The sequence below is a fragment of the Coregonus clupeaformis genome, chromosome 15 (genome assembly GCF_020615455.1).
Source record: "Coregonus clupeaformis isolate EN_2021a chromosome 15, ASM2061545v1, whole genome shotgun sequence".
Classification (NCBI taxonomy): Eukaryota; Metazoa; Chordata; class Actinopteri; order Salmoniformes; family Salmonidae; genus Coregonus; species Coregonus clupeaformis.
This window is the reverse complement of record NC_059206.1, coordinates 32,703,532-32,725,634: the sequence shown is the minus strand read 5'-3', so window position 1 is coordinate 32,725,634 and position 22,103 is coordinate 32,703,532. Positions and strand designations below refer to the sequence as shown.

Here is a 22,103-nt window from a genome sequence, read left to right as displayed (position 1 = left end):
GACTGATCAAAACTCGTTCTCATGGCTTTCTGATCCCTCTGCAACAGACATATGGTGCGCAATAAAATCACAGTATCGAATCGCAATACGTATAGAATCATGAGACTCGCAATGCTGATGCATATATCTTATCGTGAGGTTCCTGGCAATTCCCAGCCCAAGTTCATTTGCCACAACAAATCTCTTCGCTAGCAAACGCAATGTGTCTCCAGCAATGTTTACTTTTTTTGACGTTCTATGGCATCTCCACTTTCCAAGCATATATGACCACATGTAATATTTTGGTAAGTGATGCAAATAGTGAACTATGTAGGGCCAGGATGTAAAATATATGTAGCTGCAGCAATTTCTCTTATCTGATATGGTAAGTAATGGGGCTTGATTTATAGCTCCCTAAGAGTTTGACGAACGGGTCCGTGAACGCGATTGCAGATATCTTTACCTCTGAATAAACTGCCTTATATTATACAATTATCCACCTTGTCCAAAAGTCTCTACTTTTTCTCCGTTCTCCAGTAAACTTGTTTTTATCAACAATAGTAAGGTTCAATGACACAGAAAGCAGTTCAATGTCGGGGTACAGTCGCTCTCTTACCAGGATCGCGGTCCGCTCTGACCAGGGTGAAGGTGGCCGGCTCCACCTCTCTGCCAGCAGCGTTTTCATTATTTAGTCCGTTCGTAGCGGGTATGTACACGATCAACAAGATCAGTCCAAAACCGAAGATCAGTCCAAAGCAGAATGTTTGCAGAATGTTTGTAAACTAAGTCTACAAATTAAAAACATAAAATAACGCCACACTGCAGGTCGCAACATAGACGCTGATAGCCGCCATTGTCTTAGTTACGTTCAACGTTACGTCACGTATGACGAAAGCGCGTAAGTGCATGCACACAGACACCCATAGAGAATGTATTGAAAGCTTTGAAATGTGAAAAAAATTGATTTTACATGACAGGCTATGAGAGACTTCTGGGCGATTTTCAACCTGACTGAAATCGCCCAAAAAACGGGCGGGGCCATTTGAAGCACGACTTTAGCCTGATTTGACATTTAGTGGCTGGCAGATCAGACGTGAACACTGATAACTGCTGTTGCCGTGATATAATTTTTTATAAATTTATAAAAAAAAATAATAATTTTTTTTTATTTTTTTTTATAATTGATTAGAAAAAAAATCCCTTCCTTTTCCCGTTTGGCAGTGCGTCGCCCATATCGCCCTATTGAACAAGCCGTCCCTGCCCAGAAGGTCATGCTCCTCTGGCACATGGTATAGGAGGAGATGGGGAAACCTATTTATGAAAGTAGAGTTACAAGTTGTTACGTTTTAGGTATATAGTCATCAACCAGCAGCAGTTCATACACATCTTTGAGGAGAAGCCACATAAGAATATCTCATGTGCAGTTTAGGAGTGAACACACCTCCTCATAAAACACAGGGTATTTTAGCTAAGATGATAGACAATAATTAGAGAAAAAAAACTAACCTTTCAACAAAGTACAGGACATCTTCGATGTCACTTTCAGCCCTCTGCCGTACATCTACAAATTGTGTGTGCTTGATCAGTGGCTCTTCCAGTGGCAGCTTCTTAAGTGCATAGTCCACAGCACTTGTCAGGAAACACAACACAGCTTCATGGAATGAATCCACCTGCTGTGGTGTGATGTCACCCTCGTCGAGTAATCTGTTAAGTTTAGCCCTGGTTGTGAACCCAATGTTCAACTTTCTTCCTGTCACAGATACAGCATATCGGTATAAGGTACAAGGCTAAATATCACATATCACAGTGTTTGATCATAATAATAGTCAAATACTAACCTGGTAAATGGTTAGCCTTTTCTTTAAAGGCAATTTCACAAGGCTCCTCATGGCACTGCAGAGCTGCTGGAACCATAAACTTGGAACATAGCTTGCGTACGAATTTCACCATCTATAACAGACATTTACAAAAATAGTAGGTGAAACCTGTTTTAGAGGATCCCTGCAGATATCAGCAAGAAACACTGAATGGAAAAAAACTGCAAAATCCAATCCCACCTCATCATGAAATGTAACAAAAATATTGATGACTGCTCTCTCTGAAGCAGCAAGTTGAAAGAAGTGAAAGTTGGTACAGTGGCTTGGAAGAACAGCAGGTACACTTTGTCATGGGGTCAGTGAATGTCTGCACAAGTCTCTTGAACCTGGCCTGATTTTCATCTTGAATCAATCAATAAATAACACAAAACAAGAGGTTGTCATTAATACAAGTATGTGACTAACAATCCATGTAGTTGCTGCATAATGAAATTGAAAATTGATGACCATACTAGCAGATTTGTAGTAGCTGGCCAGAGGTTCATACAGCCTCAGGATCCTGGTCACACAACGTTCAAGGCTTAGCCAACGGACCGAGATATGCAGGAGGACCTCCATGTCCTCCGCTTCATGGAGCTCACAAAACTCTGTTTTAGACATTAAATCCATATCATATATTTTCTACAGCTCAGCATTTCAGTATTACACTTAATAGTATCAAACATGCATACCTGTCAGGTATCCTTTCCGATTTGTGCTACCCTTGAACCAGTAACCGATGTCCACTACCATATCCTCCAAATCAAAACCGGACACCTGCAATGCATAAATCAATCATAACACATTCAGTCAATGCACGTAATTATGATACAAATAAAAAGTTACATGTAAAGATAAATCAAGCCTTAACTCACTTTAAAAAATCCCACTCCTGCAGCTTTGGCGGTGTTATGTGCCACATGACAAGGACAACCATGAATATAGGTGTTGGGATGCTTCTGGAGCACCCTAGAGGCAATGGAATTACGTGGTCCAATGTTCACAGCTCCATTGTCAACTGAGAGACCAATGCAGTTCTCCCAAGGGATGCCATGCTCCTCTATGGTGGAGTTAATTTTGGTGAAGATCTCACTTGCTGTCCCACATCTCGTCCCACTTGTTGAGCACATATTTAAAAACTGGTGGACAACTTTGCTGCCCATGAAGACCCGGACAGTAAGCGGGTTCATCTTTTCCACTCCTATAATGACAAGTTAGAATCATACAGATGTTCATGTTATTAGATGTTTAAAAATACACAAAGCACATGTTTTGCAGAGGAGAAAAATCTCAAATAGTTTGTGAAATACCAGTGTCATTCGACCCACCCATTTTCATCTCCTTCACAAGCTCCTGTGTGAAATATGGTGCGAGTGCTTCATTGGTAATGCAGGATGACTTAGTCCTGGCACACCTGTACTCCTGCGCTGTCTTTGAATCTCCGAAACATTCTTTTAGGAGAGGCCCCAGGTGGTCCGCAAAGGCTAGGGGGACGTTGTGAACTACCAACCCAGCTGTCATTTTGACCTCAGCCCTTCTTGTCTGTAAGAAATTAAAAAGTATTAATCCTCCCAAAAGACCATTGTTTATATAGGGCACAGGTAAAAAACACATTCAGCAACTAAGATCTCAAATTAAGAAAACTGGACTGTACTACACTGAAATACAAACCACAAATTAGTCAAAACTATCAACCATGACTTTACGGTGATCAACTAGAACACAAAACTCTTGACTGAACCTTGACAGAATCATTACACATATCATACCTTAACCTCTTGTGCAGACATACCCCCAACAGATGGAACGGCCATTGCATAATGTGGCTGTGGACTGGAGAGCTCGTTGCTTATCTTGGTGGCCTTTGCTTTTTATATGGCGCACTACATCTGTCACACCCTGGTGGCAACATGAGTTTTCAATACGGCAGACTGCACACCAGTAGTGCGTGTTGAGGCTCCCTCTGGTAATAAATGGCCATGAAGAGGTCCACTCATTTTTGAAAATGGATCTATATGTTGCTGCTCCAGCCAGAGCACGACTCTTCTGGCCCTGCTGTTGGACTGGGGGGGTCTCTTCTGTCTGTCCCTCTGTGTCTCCTTGTTGGTTGTTCTATTTGTCCTGTCTGTTGCTCCTCTGCTTGTTTGTCAGTCTGTCCTGTCTCCTGCTCTCTCTGTCCTTTTGTGTTGCTCCTCTGTCTGTTGTCCTGTCGTTTCTATCAATCGTTCTGGCTGTTCTGTCAGTGTGTTTGTCTGTCTTTTCTCACTTGGCTGGTTCTTTTCACTTTTGTCCTGGCAAAGGTCTCTTACGGGACATCTTTGAAACCTTAAACAATTCAAATGGTCATGTTGGTTTAATAACTCTACTCTCAGTTACAAAAACATACCTACTTCTATTGCACACATTTCCTGTATTTATTTTAAATTCTTTGGAATACATCTTACCTGTTCGAAATCAGCTGAGTTTACATTCACCACACTAAATCATGTTCACACGCACAAACAAATACTTTCTTTCAAGATTTAAAGTTTAAGAGAGTGAGTACTCAATTGGACGACATTTCATTTTTACATACCTAGTCTCAGCTCAGCTTCTTATCAGACTTCTTGAGGTAGTGACCGTTTCTTCTCCTGTTGACTTTCGCGGCAATGGTATCTCTTCTTCTGTCGCTAACTTCGGGGTGCAGCGCATATTGTTCAGTGGCGCTCATCAGCGCCATCTACCATCGGGGAGTTTGAAAAAAGGAACGAACGAGTCTCTGCTGATTTTTTTTGCATGAGAAATTGGATGTGTGGCGTGAGTGCGTGTGAAAACAGGCAAAAACGTGTGTGACACGGCGAAAGCGTGAGAGTTGGCAGCTCTGTATCATGTCAGTGGATCTCCCACTCCCACTTCTCCTTCCTTTTAGTTCTCCATATCTCCCTTCTCAGGCTCTATGACCTAAGAAGGTGGTGCGGCTTTTGCTAATATTCCGTGTAACTCCTTTGCTGTGAAATCTTTCAGCCCCAGGAACCGCTCCGCCGCAATCACAATGATTTCAATCTTCCTAGATCTTTTCTCCACCTTGGCAGTGCCATTTATCACCATTGCAATAAAGGCCACCGTTTTAACCTTTAAAATGTCAGGATCCTCTTGGAGTCAAGACAACCCCTGCAGCCTGCAGTGAAGGCCTATCGGCTACCATGGACTCTTCTGGCGCAACATTCAACCCCTCAACCCTTTTCACAGCTTTTGCATATGAAATGCTCTGTATAACCCTGACTTTGGCCACCCTTGTGGGGTATTCAGAAGACGTGGCTTCATGATTCCCACCGCAAATTACAACATGTCACATTTTCTTCACTTTTATAACACATAATATGATATTTTCCACATCGGCTTCTCCCTTCTGCAAACACTGTCTACATGACCAAAAGCTTTACAATGTTCACAATTCATTGTTCTTGGGATAAATGCTCTAACTCTGTAGTTAATATACCCTAACCGCACTTCATTAGGGAGAGACTCCATTTCGAAAAACAAAAGACCAGATAAACTCTTCACTTCTTCCCCATTCACCAATCGATTCATCCGACCTGCTTCAATCACTCCAGGAATATTTTTCATCTCTTCCAAATCAACTTACCACGAAACGCCAGATATAACTCCCTTAAGGGGTACCCTGTTCCAAAGCGACACACACAACACTTCAAACTTATCAAATCGATTAAGACACAACGCACGTTCCTTCTGTTCTGTAGAATCACAAAAAATCTAAACAAGCCTGCCTCTCGTGATCCTCACATCCTTCACTTTACCCAGCACTCGCTCCACCAGTTTGGATAACTCAAATGTTTTTTTCAAGATTGGTACTCTGGTCAGCTGCTCCATATTAACAAACCGTACTCCTACTAGATACGAAGGGTCATTCTCATCACTGTACACTACTTTGCTCCGTTTTCCATTCTTTTGAACAATACTCCAATTCTCCTTGATTCTACCTCCATTGTATTCAGATTCCATTTCATCATCCGCTTCCGCCATCTTCCGTGAATCTGTCAACAAAACTCCTCTTCTTCCTCCACTCTCTGTAACATGTCGCTCCTCCTCCTCCTCTTCTTCTTTGGTATCTTCTGAGGTTTAACGGCGGTTGGCATCCAATTTGTTGCATTACCGCCACCTACTAGACTGGTGTACAACTCCCTTATATTTAGCTTGAAAAATAAAATAAAATAAAGAAATACCCTACCATCTAACACTACACTCACAAATTCAAAATTATTATTAATAATTAACACCACCCCACTCCACTATTTAAATAGATTCATTCCTACCTCATGCCCTCAACCTGAGATGATGGAACATCACCACTTAACACTCCCTGTAACTCTTCTGATGTCAAGTATCGCACATCCAAATACCTCTCTGCAGCTGCCACCACAACCTCAATTTTCTTAGACTTACGTTCCATCCCTACAGGACAATTAATAACCATTGCTATAAATGCTAAAAATCCAATCTTACTGAAACATATATCACTTGTTGTCCTATCCCTCTGCATTGGTACATCTCTACTACTCTCACCACTCCTCCCCCTTGACCCATCTTCCTCTACTTTCTTCACTGCCTCAGCATATGACAACTTCTTCACTACTCTTACTTCTGCACACTTCTCACACCTTGGAACCTCCCTCCTACACACTGCTTCCACATGCCCATAAGTTTGACACCTGTAACATCGTAATGTATTCGGCACATAAGCTCGTACAGGATAACTTATGTACCCTAACTACACTTTATCAGGCAAAGACTCAACTTCAAAACTCAAAAAAACAGACAATGACTCCTCTGTTTCCCCACTCTCGCCCCCCTGTTTGTGTCGCACCAAACGACGAGCATCACACACACCGGGAATCTTCCCCTTCAGTTGGTCAACTTTTATATTTACCTCTACCCCAGTAATCACTTCTTTCAATGGCGCCCTTTTCTTGAGAGCGAAACAATTCACCATTCTTTCCCCCATTTGTCTAAATCTGAGCGCCTTCTCCCTCTGACCAACAGAAACCCAAACAATTATCACTAGACCACTTCTGGTTACTCTCACCGATTCCACTTTACCCAACACTCTTTTCACCCTTCTTAAAACCACAAATGGATCAGCCAAAAGGCAAGGCTCCACTTTTTCCAAAAACGTCACTCCTACTGTCACAGACTCATCTTCATCTTGACCCTCTGCGCAATCCTCGGGCTCCGAGTACTTCACCACACCTTCCACCTCCGATACTTCACCCTCATTCACTTCCATTTCTCCTCCTATCTTCAGCTCACTTTGCTTACATTTCCTACCATTCTTCTTTAACAAACCTTCTCCTTTTTCCCACCATTTTTAACATACTCAAGCTCACAGACTTCCTCCCTCTCACTCTTAGACCTCCTCTGCCTCTCTTTTTCCCTCATTCCTCCTCCGTTATCCAGGTATACGTTTCCATATGATAATACTGCACTTCTCCTGACATACATCTGTTTCTTGCTTTCTCAAGGGACTCCATTTCTCCTCTTCTTTGGTATAATAGTGTTCGCAACAATTATATGTGCATTCCGCCACCTACTGTACAGGTGGATAATAAAGATCACAAAAGGAAAAAACAATCCACACCTATGTTAGCCAAGATAATACCTGAAACCAAGATGGTGCATTTACCTTCTCTCCTTTAATGGTGTTGTTTTAGTGACTGAATCCATTAATTACCAAGAAGAGAGTGATAGAGGAAACTCAGAGGACAGAGATTTTTTCAGGACCAGTGTGAGCAGGAAAAAGGACGGACAGAAAAACACATTTTAACAGAGGAGTGTGAGTGTGGAGATTTCAGTCTGTGGCAGTGGCACTCAGTGGTGGACAAACTCATGAACTGTGACTTTGATAGATTGGTAGGAGAAGCTAAAGCCTACTATTACAGAGTTGTACATAGCTGTGATGTGTTTTGTGGCTGAAATAGAAGCACCTGTGTTTAGTGATTTCACCAACCTTCAGGTAGAATTTCTCCTGTTCTTTTGAAGTTCCTGTGCTCTCTCTGTCTGTCCTTGTGTCTGTCATTATTCGGAGGTTGTGCGCGCACGTGATTGTGAAGGTGTCTGTGTGTTTCATTACAGATCGTGTGTGTCTGTCAGTCTGTCTATCATTACTGTCCGGCTGGTGTGTGTCTGTCTGTCAGTCTGTCTGTCATTACTGGCCGGCTGGTGTGTAGATGCTAGGTGGAGATAGTACAGATGTTACTAGGGGTTAATGAATGACTGTCCAACAGGGTGGGTTAAGCTCCATGGTTCTCCTCATTTACAGTGCTGCACATCTAAACTCACATCACAGTCACTGAGCTCTACTGTGTGCAACTTCTTGGTGTAACAGAGTATAGGCCTAGTGAGAGTCTGAGTGGAACAGTTAATTACCTAAGTCTATGACAGGAACAGGTGTGAAAGGGATGTTGTGAAGGCAAAGCATGCCACTGTGACTATAGTCATTATTTTAACTGAGGTAACTAGCAGATTGGTAGAAGTGTCTCTCCTCTCAGCTTCGTAGTTAGGAAGGAAACATAAGGGCCTGTTACAGTTTCTAAAGCTGTGATGACAAACCAAGTGGGGCTGCCAGTCACTGCCTGATGGTTTACAGATCCAAACCCCCTTGATACCCCTCTCTAATTAGCCCCCTTGCAGCTTCACAGTATATTAAAACACACAAGTCAGTCAGGCAATCATATCAACAGCAGGGTTGTATTGGTACTAGAGTTGATGGATCATTCAGGAGTGTGTTGTTGTTTCCCAGTGCTAACGTAAGGCTCTGTGATGTCACCCTAAGATATTAATGTCTTCCTCCAACTCTGTGCTTTGACTGGAAAATTATCCCCATCACGTTGTAAAGTAGAATACAGTACTATCACTGTGGAGGTAAACACACACATAGCCAACTAACAGCTTAGTTACGGTCAGTGTGCTCAGAGGTCGACCACACACACACACACACACATCTTCTTTATGCTGTGTTGCCATAGTAATAATGTAATGATAGAATGGAAATCCTAGTGCATGTGTTTCAGTAGAAAATGGAAATGAGTACAATTGACTGTTTCAGAAAGGAGAGTTTTGGACCAGGCCGTTTACAGAACTCACTGTGGTGCAACATCCCAGAGGAAAAAGCGTCTAGCGTTTTCTGTTGCTCAACAGTTTATAAAAAGATTCATTTATTCATCATAGAGATATGACTCATTATTATTAAAGGGTCCATGTCTAATGGCTGGTCATTCAACTCTTGCAACAGCACAGTGTGTGTTTGTGTGTGCCTGTTGTGTATTCTGCCGAGAGGGAGGGTTTACAGACACCAGTTGAAGAACCTTACAAAACCCATATAGAACCATATACTGTAGAACCATGCAGAACCCAATAGAACCCTGTAGAACTGTCCTGGACTAGGAGAGTTAGGAACATCTGGGTGATTGTTGGGTAGGCCTTGATATAAAGATTGGAATGTGATCTTCGTGTTTTTACTGCACATTACTGTCCCATAGCATCAGCCCCAGGACAGCTCCCAAATAGCTGTGAGTGGATTATCACTATTATCATACCAGCAGTGATCAGTTTATCATCACAACAGCAACATGCATTTGACTATAAACAGTCGTATTATGGCAGCATTTTACCACCTAGTCAGTGGGTTCCCTCAGATCACTGAAATTGTGCAACTTTACATTTGATGTTGCATTTAAGAGAACAATTCCAGCATTATTATAGTATGTGAATAATGGAATATTGTTGACTTCTCCTGCTGTTCCCTTCTGATGTGTCTTTTCTCCTGTCGTTCTTTATTTTTGAGAGGATTTGTGTGTGTGTGAGGATGTGTAGTCTCTCTTACTGTGTGTGTGTGAGCGTGTGTGTGTGTGTGTGTGTTGTGTCACAGGTCTAAACTACCCCCTGAACCCACTGATCATTCCCTCTGAGACCTGCTTTGAAAACTACCTCCAGAACCAGCATGTGGATCCATTTACACCAGGACTGTGTGTATGTGTGTGGCAGGGCTATGTGTGTGTAAATGTATGTGTATGGCAGTGGAGGTTAATGGTTTTCATCCCCAGTAGATGGACCAGTGTAAAGAGAGTCCCTGTAAGACCAACCCAGAACACAAACCTGTGTTCACAACAACAACATTGGACTTGACCTCCTCTCCCTCTCTCCACTTTCTGTCATCCTGTTATCTGGTTGCCAGTCACCTCACCACCTATACACTACTACTGTGAAGCCCTCACAGAAGCAGCAGTGGTTACAACAGTGGTTGTGGCTCATTTAGGAGTAATCCAGTTTAATGTAGGACACCACAGTGGTGTAGTAACGGCAGGCTATCCAAATTGCTCCTAATTCTCTCCAGTAGTTAATCATTGAATCTGAGTCACAGAGAGAGAGAGGGAAATAGAGAGAAAGAGAGAGTGTCTGAAACAGTAGCGTTTCTATGACGACTTATAGAAGCTCTGCCCAAGTCAACATTCTGTATCCAACTTGGTGCGATCCATCATGATACCGGCCAATAGTGTTCTGGGCCAAATCATTGTTGACCAATCGTTTTACTGCCCATGTCTTTACCAGTCAATTAAGTAACTGTCCAACTCGTTAGGGGCAAGCTAGCCTTACTGAGGCCTGTTAATGTCCTAACTAGGGCCCTGAGGTTTCCCTTGTTAGGTCACGTGGTCAGGAAGAACTCTAGTATCAATTATAATGTTAGTAGTACCGGTAATATTCAGTCTAGTATTAATAGGTTGATGTTTAGTCTGTTGATGTTTACCTAGTGTTACTCAGAGGAGATGAAGTCATGACTGGCACATATTACCCTGCTTTAAATATACCAGAGAGAGAGAGGGGAGGGAGGGTGTGTATGGGTGTTACAGGTGCACAGATGAACTCTTTCCAATCCCTCTCCCGCCTGGGTTCTGTGTTGCTGTGTGAGATTCCAGAGCCAGTGGAGGAGGTCCGAGCGTTACTGACTCACGGTCTAGAACGTGGAACCCCACCGCAGAACCGCAACAACTCACTAAAGGAGGAGAACCACAGACTCAGACATGAGCTACAACATCAATGCAGAGTAAGAACATACACACACGCAGCTCACTTCCCTTCTCTCTAGGAGTCATTACCCTATCCCCATAACTCTCTACAGGGTGGGGCCGCCACTGCACGTCACATTGTCTAGGGGCTGATGTCACGTGTGCGAGTGCAGTGTGTGCGTGCGTGGCTGCTGAGACTGGAAAAGATCGCTGAAAGGGGGCCTCAATGACGCACAGACTACAGAGCTCAACACAGAGGCAAAGATCAAACACACACACACACACACACACACAAAGGATGAGGGAATCCCTCCCAAGTGAGTGTTGAGGGCAGCTCCGATCACGTAGAGTGAGTCCATGTGTTTCTGATCATCTCACTGCTGTAGTTTCTCTGATTCTCAAATAGAAAATAGAGGGATTGGGTTTCGGAGGGGGGAAAAAAACCTTGTCTAGGTTCCCTGGCAACCAACACCAGACGCAACAGACCCTGCCTGGATTCAGAGGGAAGGGGTGGCTGATGGCTAGTGGCTGTGTCAGGGCTGGGGTATTAGATGATGTCCCTCTTTGATTATCACAAGGTTAGCTAATGATATAAATATCCCAGTCACATTTCTATCCCTTCCAAGGAATTGTTGCTGTGTTGCTGCATTTTTTTCCATCCCCTCATAACTAACTGTAACTAACTCTAACCCTGCTCTCCTGTTCTGGCTCTGATAAGTTGGGAAATCTTTAGATTCTCCGAGCTCTAACACAAACTATGTGTGTCTGTGTGGGTTGCAGTGGTATGTCAGTGGTAAAGTGGCTTGCGAAAGTATTCACCCCCCTTGGCATTTTTCTTATTTTGTTGCCTTACAACCTGGAATTAAAATGGATTTTTTGTGGCTTTGTATCATTTGATTTACACAACATGCCTACCACTTTGAAACAAGAAATAAGACACACAAAAAACTAACTTGAGCGTGCATAACTATTCACCCCCCCAAAGTCAATACTTTGTAGAACCACCTTTTGCAGCAATTACAGCTGCAAGTCTCTTGGGGTATGTCTCTATAAGCTTGGCACATCTAGCCACTGGGATCTTTGCCCCATTCTTCAAGCCAAAACTGCTCCAGCTCCTTCAAGCTGGATGGGTTCCGCTGGTGTACAGCAATTTTTAAGTCATACCACAGATTCTCAATTTGATTGAGGTCTGGGCTTTGACTAGGCCCCTTAAACCACTCAAGTGTTGCTTTAGCAGTATGCTTAGCGTCATTGTCCTGCTGGAAGGTGAACATCCGTTCCAGTCTCAAATCTCTGGAAGACTGAAACAAGTTTCCCTCAAGAATTCCCCTGTATTTAGCGCCATCCATCATTCCTTCAATTCTGACCAGTTTCCCAGTCCCTGCTGAAGAAAAACATCCCCACAGCATGATGCTGCCACCACCATGCTTTACTGTGGGGATCGTGTTCTCGGGGTGATTAGAGGTGTTGGGTTTGCGCCAGACATAGCATTTTCCTTGATGGCCAAAAAGCTAAATTTTAGTCTCATCTTACCAGAGTACCTTCTTCCATATGTTTGGGGAGTATCCCACATGGCTTTTGGCGAACACCAAACGTGTTTGCTTATTTTATTCTTTAAGCAATGGCTTTTTTCTGGCCACTCTTCCGTAAAGCCCAGCTCTGTGGAGTGTACGGCTTAAAGTGGTTCTATGGACAGATACTCCAATCTCCACTGTGGAGCTTTGCAGCTCCTTCAGGGTTATCTTTGGTCTCTTTGTTGCCTCTGATTAATGCCCTCCTTGCCTGGTCCGTGAGGTTTGGTGGGTGGCCCTCTCGGCAGGTTTGTTGTGGTGCCATATTCTTTCATTTTTTAAACAATGGATTTAATGGTGCTCCGTGGGATGTTCAAGTTCCGGATATTTTTTTAATAACTTTGTCCCTGACCTGTTTGGAGAGCTCCTTGGTCTTCATGGTGCCGCTTGCTTGGTGGTGCCCATTGCTTAGTGGTGTTGCAGACTCTGGGGCCTTTCAGAACAGGTGTATATATACTGAGATCATGTGACAGATCATGTGACACTTAGATTGCACACAGGGGGACTTTATTTAACTAATTATGTGACTTCTGAAGGTAATTGGTTGCACCAGATCTTATTTAGGGAGGGGCTTCATAGCAAAGGGGGTGAATACATATGCACACACCACCTTTCCATTATTTTATTTTTTTAATATTTTGAAACCAGTTATTATTTTCATTTCACTTCACCAATTTGGACTATTTTGTGTATGTCCATTACATGAAATCCAAATAAAAATCCATTTAAATTACAGGTTGTAATGCAACAAAATAGGAAAAACGCCAAGGGGGATGAATACTTTTGCAAGGCACTGTAAGGAAACTAGAGTCAGAGCTGTACTCTCGCTTCTTCCTGGTGTTGAATGACAAGAAAGCCAAGGTACAGGAGTCTACAGGAGGACATCACCCACCTGGAGGAGACCAGGTACATAGTACACACACATCCCCCATCTGTGACCTAACCTAACGTTACCCCACAGGGGTACCGCTCATATTATGTCCACGCCCATCTGAGATAAATGGAAATTATCTGATTGACCAACTGGGTTTGACGTCTCCTGTTTCATAATCTACAGTATGTGGTAACCTGTTGTGAAATCACGATGTTGTTAATCTAGTTGCACATTCTAGGATGAAAGGTGTGATTTATCCAAAATCATACTGTTCAATATTAACTGATTACCAGACACCCCCCATCCCCCATCCCCCCGTCAGGGCATGGACTCTGAAAAGTGTCGAAAGCCTTCCACAGATATGCTGGCCCATGTTGACTCCAATGCTTCCCACAGTTGTGTCAAGTTGGCTGGATGTCCTTTGGGTGGTGGACCATTCTTGATACACATGGGAAATTGTTAAGAGTGAAAAACCCAGCTGCATTGCAATTCTTGACACAAACCGATGTGCCTGGCACCTACTACCACACCCCGTTCAAAGGTACTTAAATATTTTGTTTTGCCCATTCACCCTCTGAATGACACACATACACAATCCATGTCTCAATTGTCTCAAGGCTTAAAAATCCTTCTTTAATCTGTCTCCTCCTCTTCATCTATACTGATTGAAGTGGATTTAACAAGTGACATCAATAAGGGATCATAGCTTTCACCTGGATTTACCTGGTCAATCGATGTCATGGAAAGAGCAGGTGTTCCTAATGTTTTGAATGCTCAGTGTACAAAACCTCCCCAAGTTGTGAACTTTAACATGTGCGTGTGTATATCTCTGGTCTCTCTAACGGAGGAGGGATAGCGCAGCAGTCCTGGGAAGAGAACGAAAAAGACCAGAGAGGAGGAAGAATATGAAGCAAGCACTGATGAAGAGCAGTCCACAGCACCTACCCAGGGTAGGGTGTACACACACACATATTCATGAAAGCACCCACATTGATTATTGCCATAGTAGTTGTAAACAGGAAAGGCAGTCCTTTGTTATGCAGAGCAGCCTGGTCTTATCTTAAGGTAATGGATAGATCTTTAACTAGGCAAGTCAGTTAAGAACAAATTCTTATTTACAATGACGGCCTACCCCGGCCAAACCCGTACGATGCTGGGCCAAGTGTGCGCCTCCCTATGCGACTCCCGGTTGTGGAGTGACTAGCACTGCGTGTGAATTAGTCACCCCCTCCGGTGCCCACAAGTTTTACATTTGTCATACACTCTTATCCAGAGCAACTTACAGTATTGAGAGCATACATTGTCGTACTGGTCTCCCGTGGGAATCGAACCCACAACCCTGGCGTTGCAAGCACCATGCTTTACCAACTGAGCCACACAGGAATTATACAAATTATATAAATATAAATACATATAAACACATATAAAGAAGAAACACACTTTCAAGTGTCTTTGAAGCTTGTTAATTACAAGTTAACTCGTCACTGGCAGTGTGTTTACGTAGTGGTCTCGTAGTGATGACATAAGAGCGTGTGTGATCTCACTCCTGGAGAGAGTGTTTGCAGTCGATTTACACAATCTGTCAGTGAGGGAGGTTACTGTGGGTTATATTAGAGCTTTGTGCCTGGGGGGCGAGGGAAGTGTGCATGCGTGTGAGAGAGAGAGAGCAGGGGAAGAGGGCGCGGAGAGAGGATATGGACCTGATGAAAGAGTTAATGATATTAGCCCCCACTACACTATCATTATGGAGTTCAGAAAATCCCCCCTGTTTGTGTCCAGTCCAGTGTCTGAAAGCATTTATCCAGTCTCGTCATTAACCCTAGCCTAACCTATAAATGCAAACTTAACCTACTACAGTCTATCTAAATTCTAAATGTGAGGTGAAGCCACCAAACAATTTTAATAGCCCCCACAGTACCACCATGGAGCTCAGAAGATCCCCCTGTGTGTGTCCAGTGTATGAAAGCATTGATTCTATCCAGACTCATCATTAGCCCTAAATTAACCTACTGCAGTCTGTTTCTGTCTAAATGGGAGGTAAGAGGTCACTTAATGTTTACCTTATGTTATGGGTAAGCGTGTGCTCAAAGAGAGAAAACCCAGCAGCATTCCAATAATCATGTAAAACATACGTTTTACAGTGCATTCCGAAAATATTCAGAAACCTTGACTTTTCCCACATTTTGTTAAGTTATAGGCTTATTCTAAAATGGATTAAATTGTATTTTTCCTCATCAATCTACACACAATACCCCATAATGACAAAGCTAAAACAGGTTGTTGTTTTTTGAAATATTACATTTACATAAGTATTCAGACCCTTTACTCAGTACTTTGTTAAAGCACCTTTGGCAGCGAATACAGCCTCGCGTCTTCTTGGGTATGGTGCTACAAGCTTGGCACACCTGTATTTGGGGAGTTTCTCCCATTCTTCTCTGCAAATCCTCTCAATCTCTGTCAGGTTGCATGGGGAGTGTCGCTGCACAGCTATTTTCAGGTCTCTCCAGAGATGTTAGATCGGGTTCAAGTCCGGGTTCTGGCTGGGCCACTCAAGGACAATCAGAGACTTGTCCCGAAGCCACTCCTGCATTGTCTTGGCTGTGTGCTTAGGGTCGTTGTCCTGTTGGAAGGTGAACCTTCGCCCCAGTCTGAGGTCCTGAGTGCTCTGCAGCAGGTTTTCATCAAGGATCTCTCTGTACTTTGCTCCGTTCATCTTTCCCTCGATCCAGACTAGTGTCCCAGTCCCTGCCGCTGAAAAACATCCCCACAGCATGATGCTGCCACCACCATGCTTCACCGTAGGGATGGTGCCAGGTTTCCTTCAGACATGACGCTTGGCATTCAGGCCAAAGAGTTCAATCTTGGTTTCATCAGACCAGAGAATCTTGTTTCTCATGGTCTGAGAGTCTTTAGGTGCCTTTTGGCAAACTCCAAGCGGGCTGTCATGTGCCTTTTACTGAGGAGTGGCTTCCGTCTGGCCACTCTACCATAAAGGCTGGATTGGTGGAGTGCTGCAGAGATGGTTGTCCTTCTGGAATGTTCTCCCATCTCCACAGAGGAACTCTGGAGCTCTGTCAGAGTGACCATCGGTTCTTGGTCACCTCCCAGACCAAGGCTCTTCTCCCCCGATTGCTCAGTTTGGGTGGACGGCCAGCTCTAGGAAGAGTCTTGGTGGTTCCAAACCTCTTCCATTGAATAATGATGGAGGCCACTGTGTTCTTGGGGATATTCAATGCTGCAGACATTATTTGTTACCCTTCCCCAGATCTGTGTTTTGACACATTCCTATCTCGGAGTTCTACGGACAATTCCTGGCTTTGTTTTTGCTCTGACATGCACTGTCAACTATGAGACCTTATATAGACAGGTGTGTGCCTTTCCAAATCATGTCCAATCAATTGAATTTACCACAGGTACACTCCAATCAAGTTGTAGAAACATCTCAAGGATGATCAATGGAAACAGGATGCACCTGAGCTCAATTTCAAGTCTCATTGCAAAGGGTCTGAATACTTACGTAAATAAGGTATTTCTAAAAACCTGTTTTCCCTTTGTCATTATGGGGTACTGTGTGTAGATTGATGAATATTTTTTAAAATATTTAATCCATTTTAGAATAAGACTTTAACATAACAATCAAGGGGTCTGAATACATTCCGAATGCAGTGTACATGGTATGACGGGTAGTCATGGTAGTGCGGTCAGTTTTTGTGTGTGTGTGTGGACTAGGCTGGTATAGTGGGTATAGTACACCAGGCTGGTATAGTGGGTATAGTAGACTAGGCTGGTATAGTCATAGGCTGGTATAGTGGGTATAGTACACTAGCTGGTATAGAACTAGGCTGGTATAGTGGGTATAGTGCTGGTATGTGCTGGTATAGTACACTAGGCTGGTATAGTGGGTATAGTACACTAGGCTGGTATAGTGGGTATAGTAGACTAGGCTGGTATAGTGGGTATAGTAGACTAGGCTGGTATAGTGGGTATAGTACATTAAGCTGGTATAGTGGGTATTGTAGACTAGGCTGGTATAGTGGGTATTGTAGACTAGGCTGGTATAGTGGGTATAGTACACTAGGCTGGTATAGTGGGTATAGTACACTAGGCTGGTATAGTGGGTATAGTACACTAGGCTGGTATAGTACACTAGGCTGGTATAGTGGGTATAGTACACTAGGCTGGTATAGTACACTAGGCTGGTATAGTGGGTATAGTACACTAGGCTGGTATAGTGGGTATAGTACACTAGGCTGGTATAGTACACTAGGCTGGTATAGTACACCAGGCTGGTATAGTGTGTTGTGGTTGAGGTGGTATATAAGGGCTATAGTAGGGGTAAATGGTCCGTTATATGGGCCGTTCTGTCTGAGACTAGGTTTATTTATGACAAAGAATATATTCGTTTTATTGTAGGGTTTTGGATAAACACAGAAAATAAGGTCTGTGGTGAACACAGGTTTAGGAGATCTTATACGTTCGGTTCTGAGATAATCTTCATCAGCTAACGTCACTTTGGGAAATGTTGAAGAATTTCTGTAATAAAAACAAGCACATAATGCACATAAAGGCTTCATAATTCGTAAAGGTCATGTTAACAGACTGCTATTATCTCATAGAACAAAACGTATAAGATCTCCTAAGCTTCTGTTAACCTCAGACCTTATTTTCGGCGTTTATTCCCAAACCCTATTATTTTCCCATAGGAATGGCTGAACGAACCAGAGGTAACTCATTTCCGGGTTTTAGGACTGCAAGCTGGCGAGCTCTATTCTATGACTGATGGGGAAATATTCACAGGGTCCTCTGTTGCTTTGGTTGCTACGACAATGAGTCAGTTTGTTAGTGTGTTGCCAGGAAGGGCAGAGGGGATGGGGAAAAGTGGTTGTTTTCACTAAGAGTTTGAGAAATACAGTGTTCGTGCACGTGTGCGCGCACGGCTGTGTGTGTAGGTATGTGTTGTTAACCGTGTGTGACGGCGGTTTATAACTACCCAGGGGTCACATTATGGCTACATGTGCCATAGACTGACCCCATGTACCCAATGTCTCACACACTGCAGTTGTTAGCTTGTTATGGTATATACAGTGCATTCGGAAAGTATTCAAACCCCTTGACTTTTTCCACATTTTGTTACGTTACAGCCTTCTTCTAAAATGTATTAAATAAATACAAATCCTCATCAATCTACACACAATACCCCATAATGACAAAGTGAAAACAGGTTTTTAGACATTTTAGCACATTTATACAAAAATAAAAAACAGAAATACCTTATTCACAGAAGTATTCAGACCCTTTGCTATGAGACTCGAAATTGAGCTCAGGTAAATCCTGTTTCCGTTGATCATCCTTGAGATGTTTCTACAACTTGATTGGAGTCCACCTGTTGTAAATTCAATTGATTCGACATGATTTGGAAAGGCACACACCTGTCTATATAAGGTCCCACAGTTGACAGTGCATGTCAGAGCAAAAACCAAGCCATGAGGTCGAAGGAATTGTCCGTAGAGCTCCGAGACAGGATTGTGTCGAGGCACAGATCTGGGGAAGGGTACCAAAACATTTCTGCAGCATTGAAGGTCCCCGAGAACACAGTGGTCTCCATCATTCTTAAATGGAAGAAGTTTGGAACCACCAAGACTCTTCCTAGAGCTGGCCGCCCACCCAAACTTAGCAATCGGGGGACAAGGGCATTGGTCAGGGAGGTGACCAAGAACCTGATGGTCACTCTGACAAAGCTCCAGAGCTCCTCTGTGGAGATGTGAGAACCTTCCAGAAGGACTACCATCTCTGCAGCACTCAACAAATCAGGCCTTTATGGTAGAGTGGCCAGACGGAAGCCACTCCTCAGTAAAAGGCACATGACAGCCCGCTTGGAGTTTGCCAAAAGGCACCTAAAGACTTCTGGTCTGATGAAACCAAGATTGAACTCTTTGGGTTGAATGTCAAGCTTCATGTCTGGAGGAAACCTTGCACCATCCATATGGTGAAGCATGGTGGTGGCAGCATCAGGGAAAGATGAATGGAGCAAAGTACAGAGAGATCCTTGATGAAAACCTGCTCCAGAGCACTCAGGACCTTAGACTGGGGTTCACATTCCAACAGGACAACGACCCTAAGCACACAGCCAAGATAATGCAGGAGTGGCTTCGGGACAAGTCTCTGAACGTCCTTGAGTGGCCCAGCCAGAGCCCGGACTTGAACCCGATCTAACATCTCTGGAGAGACCTGAAAATAGCTGTGCAGCGACACTCCCCATGCAACCTGACAGAGATTGAGAGGATCTGCAGAGAAGAATGGGAGAAACTCCCCAAATACAGGTGTGCCAAGCTTGTAGCATCATACCCAAGAAGACTTGAGGCTGTAATCGCTGCCAAAGGTGCTTCAAGAAAGTACTGGGTAAAGGGTCTGGATACTTATGTAACAACCTGTTTTTGCTTAGTCATTATGAGGTATTGTGTGTAGATTGATGAGGGAAAAAAACATTGAATCCATTTTAGAATAAGGCTGTAATGTAAAATGTGGAAAAAGTCAAGGGGTCTGAATACTTTCCTGGCTGCCTGGCTGCTTGCCTGCCTGCTTGCCTGATGTGATGAATGAGGCCCACACACACACACACACACACACACACACACACACACAAATAGTGGAAAAGGTGGCTGAGAACACAGGGCTGTGACGTGATGATGAGTTTCCCAACATGGTCTCCTGTGTAAATCTGTGTTGTATATTTCTGTGTTGTCCTGACTCCTGAGTGAATGTTTCCAGTCTGCCAAACACACATCCACTGGGCTTTGGTCTTTCTCTGTATTCCTCTTTATGGAAATGTTACCTCCACACACACACACTTCTCTGCCTCGCTCTCTCTCTTCCTCCCCACCGCTCTCTCCCTCCCACCCCACCTCTCTTTCGCTGTCTGAAACTTTGCCATAGATATGTAAAAGGCACTGGCTTTTCCACTGGAAGTCTGTTTCTGTCTGTGTTTATGGATGCTACAGCTTTACACTCCTAGCTTCAGGTGAGCTCTCAAACTAGACTGCAGTTGCCTCTTTAATAGCCACAACATAGGGAATACGGTACCTTTGAAAACCAAACAATTTTAGCCAAATGACGTACAGGATTTACAGTACATGGTAGCTGTCATAAACTGGTCCACTGGCCACCTCACAATTGTGACATCATCTCTCAGACGGAGTGTGTGTGTGCGCTTGTGAATGCGTGCACACTGGAACGTGCGTGTGAGTCAGTGCGAGTGCGTGTATAAACATGTGACAGAGCCTCTCTCCCTGCTCTTGTCCAGGAGTCACACATGACAGGCAGAGAAAACATTTCATCACCAGGCCAGCAGTCTATGTTTACTGTGAGAGCGAAAGAGCTAAAACTTTTGGCCGACTGACTGAAGTTAAGTCACTCATGGACCGACCCAGAGGGTTTTGGAAGAGCCTGGCTTTTAAAAGTACCTTGAATAATCCCTATAAATAAAAACACCCTATAACCTACAGACACTAGCTTGGCATAGTAAACAAACATGTTGTATGATGCAACATTAGATGAATCCAACAATGCTACTTGTCTGTTGCAAAGAACTCATCACTGTTGGTTTATAGAGAGGAGGAGACAGGAGATGAGTGGAGAGGAGAGGATAGGGGAGGGGAGGGGAGGGGAGGGGAGGGGAGGGGAGGCAAAAAGAGGATCATGTTCATAACAAAACCCTTTGTTATTTCCAACCACTTGAATAACGGTTTTGTTGACAAGATTAGCTAAATAGGTATGACATGCAAACAACAAATGCTGAGCCTTCATAGTTTTGAGTTCCACAAAGTGAGTGTGGAAGAGGTGAATTTGTTTTTGCTATCTATAAATAAGGACAAACCACCTGGTACCGACAACCTGGATGGTAAATTGCTGAGGTTGTTAGCAGAATACATTGTGATAAATAACTGAGACACAACATAGAGCTCCAGTCAGTTTTAGAATGGGTAACTAGCAATAGGCTGGTGCTTAATATCTAAAAAACTAAAAGCATAATTTTTAGGACAAATCGCTCAATGCTAAACCTCGTTTAGATATATTATTGAATAATGTGGCTATTGAGCAAGTTGAGGAGACTAAACTGCTGGGTGTAACCCTAGATAGCAAGCTGTCATGGTCAAAACATAGACTCAATGGTTGCTCAAATGGGAAGAGGTCTGTCCATGATAGGGTGTTGCTCTGCCTTCTTGACATCTCAGTCGACCAGGCAGGTCCTACAGGCCCTATTTATGTTGCACCTGGACTACTGCTCAACTGTGTGGTCATGTGCGGCAAAGATGGGAATAGGTACATTGCAGTTGGTCCAGAACAAAGCAGCACGTATCACACTTAGATGTACATGGAGAGAAAGTGTCAGTAACATGCATGTCAGTCTCTCCTGGCTCAACGTTGAAGAGAGATTGACTGCATCACTATTGGTCCCCTGGCTCAAAGTTGAAGAGAGATTGACTGCATCACTATTGGTCCCCTGGCTCAACGTTGAAGAGAGATTGACTGCATCACTATTGGTCTTTGTGTGAGGAATTGATATATTGAAGGTACCGAACTGTCTGTTCAAGCTGTTGGCCCACAGTTCGGACACTCATTGGCGTAGCTCAGTTGGTAGAGCATGGCGTTTGCAACGCCAGGGTTGTGGGTTCGATTCCCACGGGGGGCCAGTATGAAAAATGTATGCACTCACTAAATGTAAGTCGCTCTGGATAAGAGCTAAATGACTAAAATGTAAATGTAA

At 43.6% G+C, this 22,103-nt stretch overlaps 1 protein-coding gene across 3 annotated transcripts; it reads right to left on the bottom strand.

Moving 5' to 3' along the window:
- Positions 1–1,822: 1,822 nt before the first annotated feature.
- On the bottom strand, positions 1,823–5,206 carry LOC121583376. 3 transcript variants are annotated; one of them, XM_041899555.2, is made up of 7 exons: positions 4,411–5,206; positions 3,164–3,377; positions 2,711–3,036; positions 2,528–2,612; positions 2,309–2,443; positions 2,037–2,198; positions 1,823–1,929 (listed from the first exon to the last, which is right to left on the bottom strand). In XM_041899555.2, the coding sequence occupies exons 2-6, from the start codon at positions 3,354–3,356 to the stop codon at positions 2,041–2,043; spliced, it is 897 nt and encodes a 298-aa protein (XP_041755489.1). In that variant the 5' UTR covers positions 3,357–3,377; positions 4,411–5,206; the 3' UTR covers positions 1,823–1,929; positions 2,037–2,040. The 3 variants fall into 3 exon arrangements, with proteins under 3 accessions (XP_041755489.1, XP_041755488.1, XP_045081329.1); XM_041899554.2 differs by lacking the exon at positions 4,411–5,206 and adding an exon at positions 3,605–3,884; XM_045225394.1 differs by lacking the exons at positions 2,037–2,198; positions 2,309–2,443; positions 4,411–5,206 and adding an exon at positions 3,605–3,884.
- Positions 5,207–22,103: the final 16,897 nt, after the last annotated feature.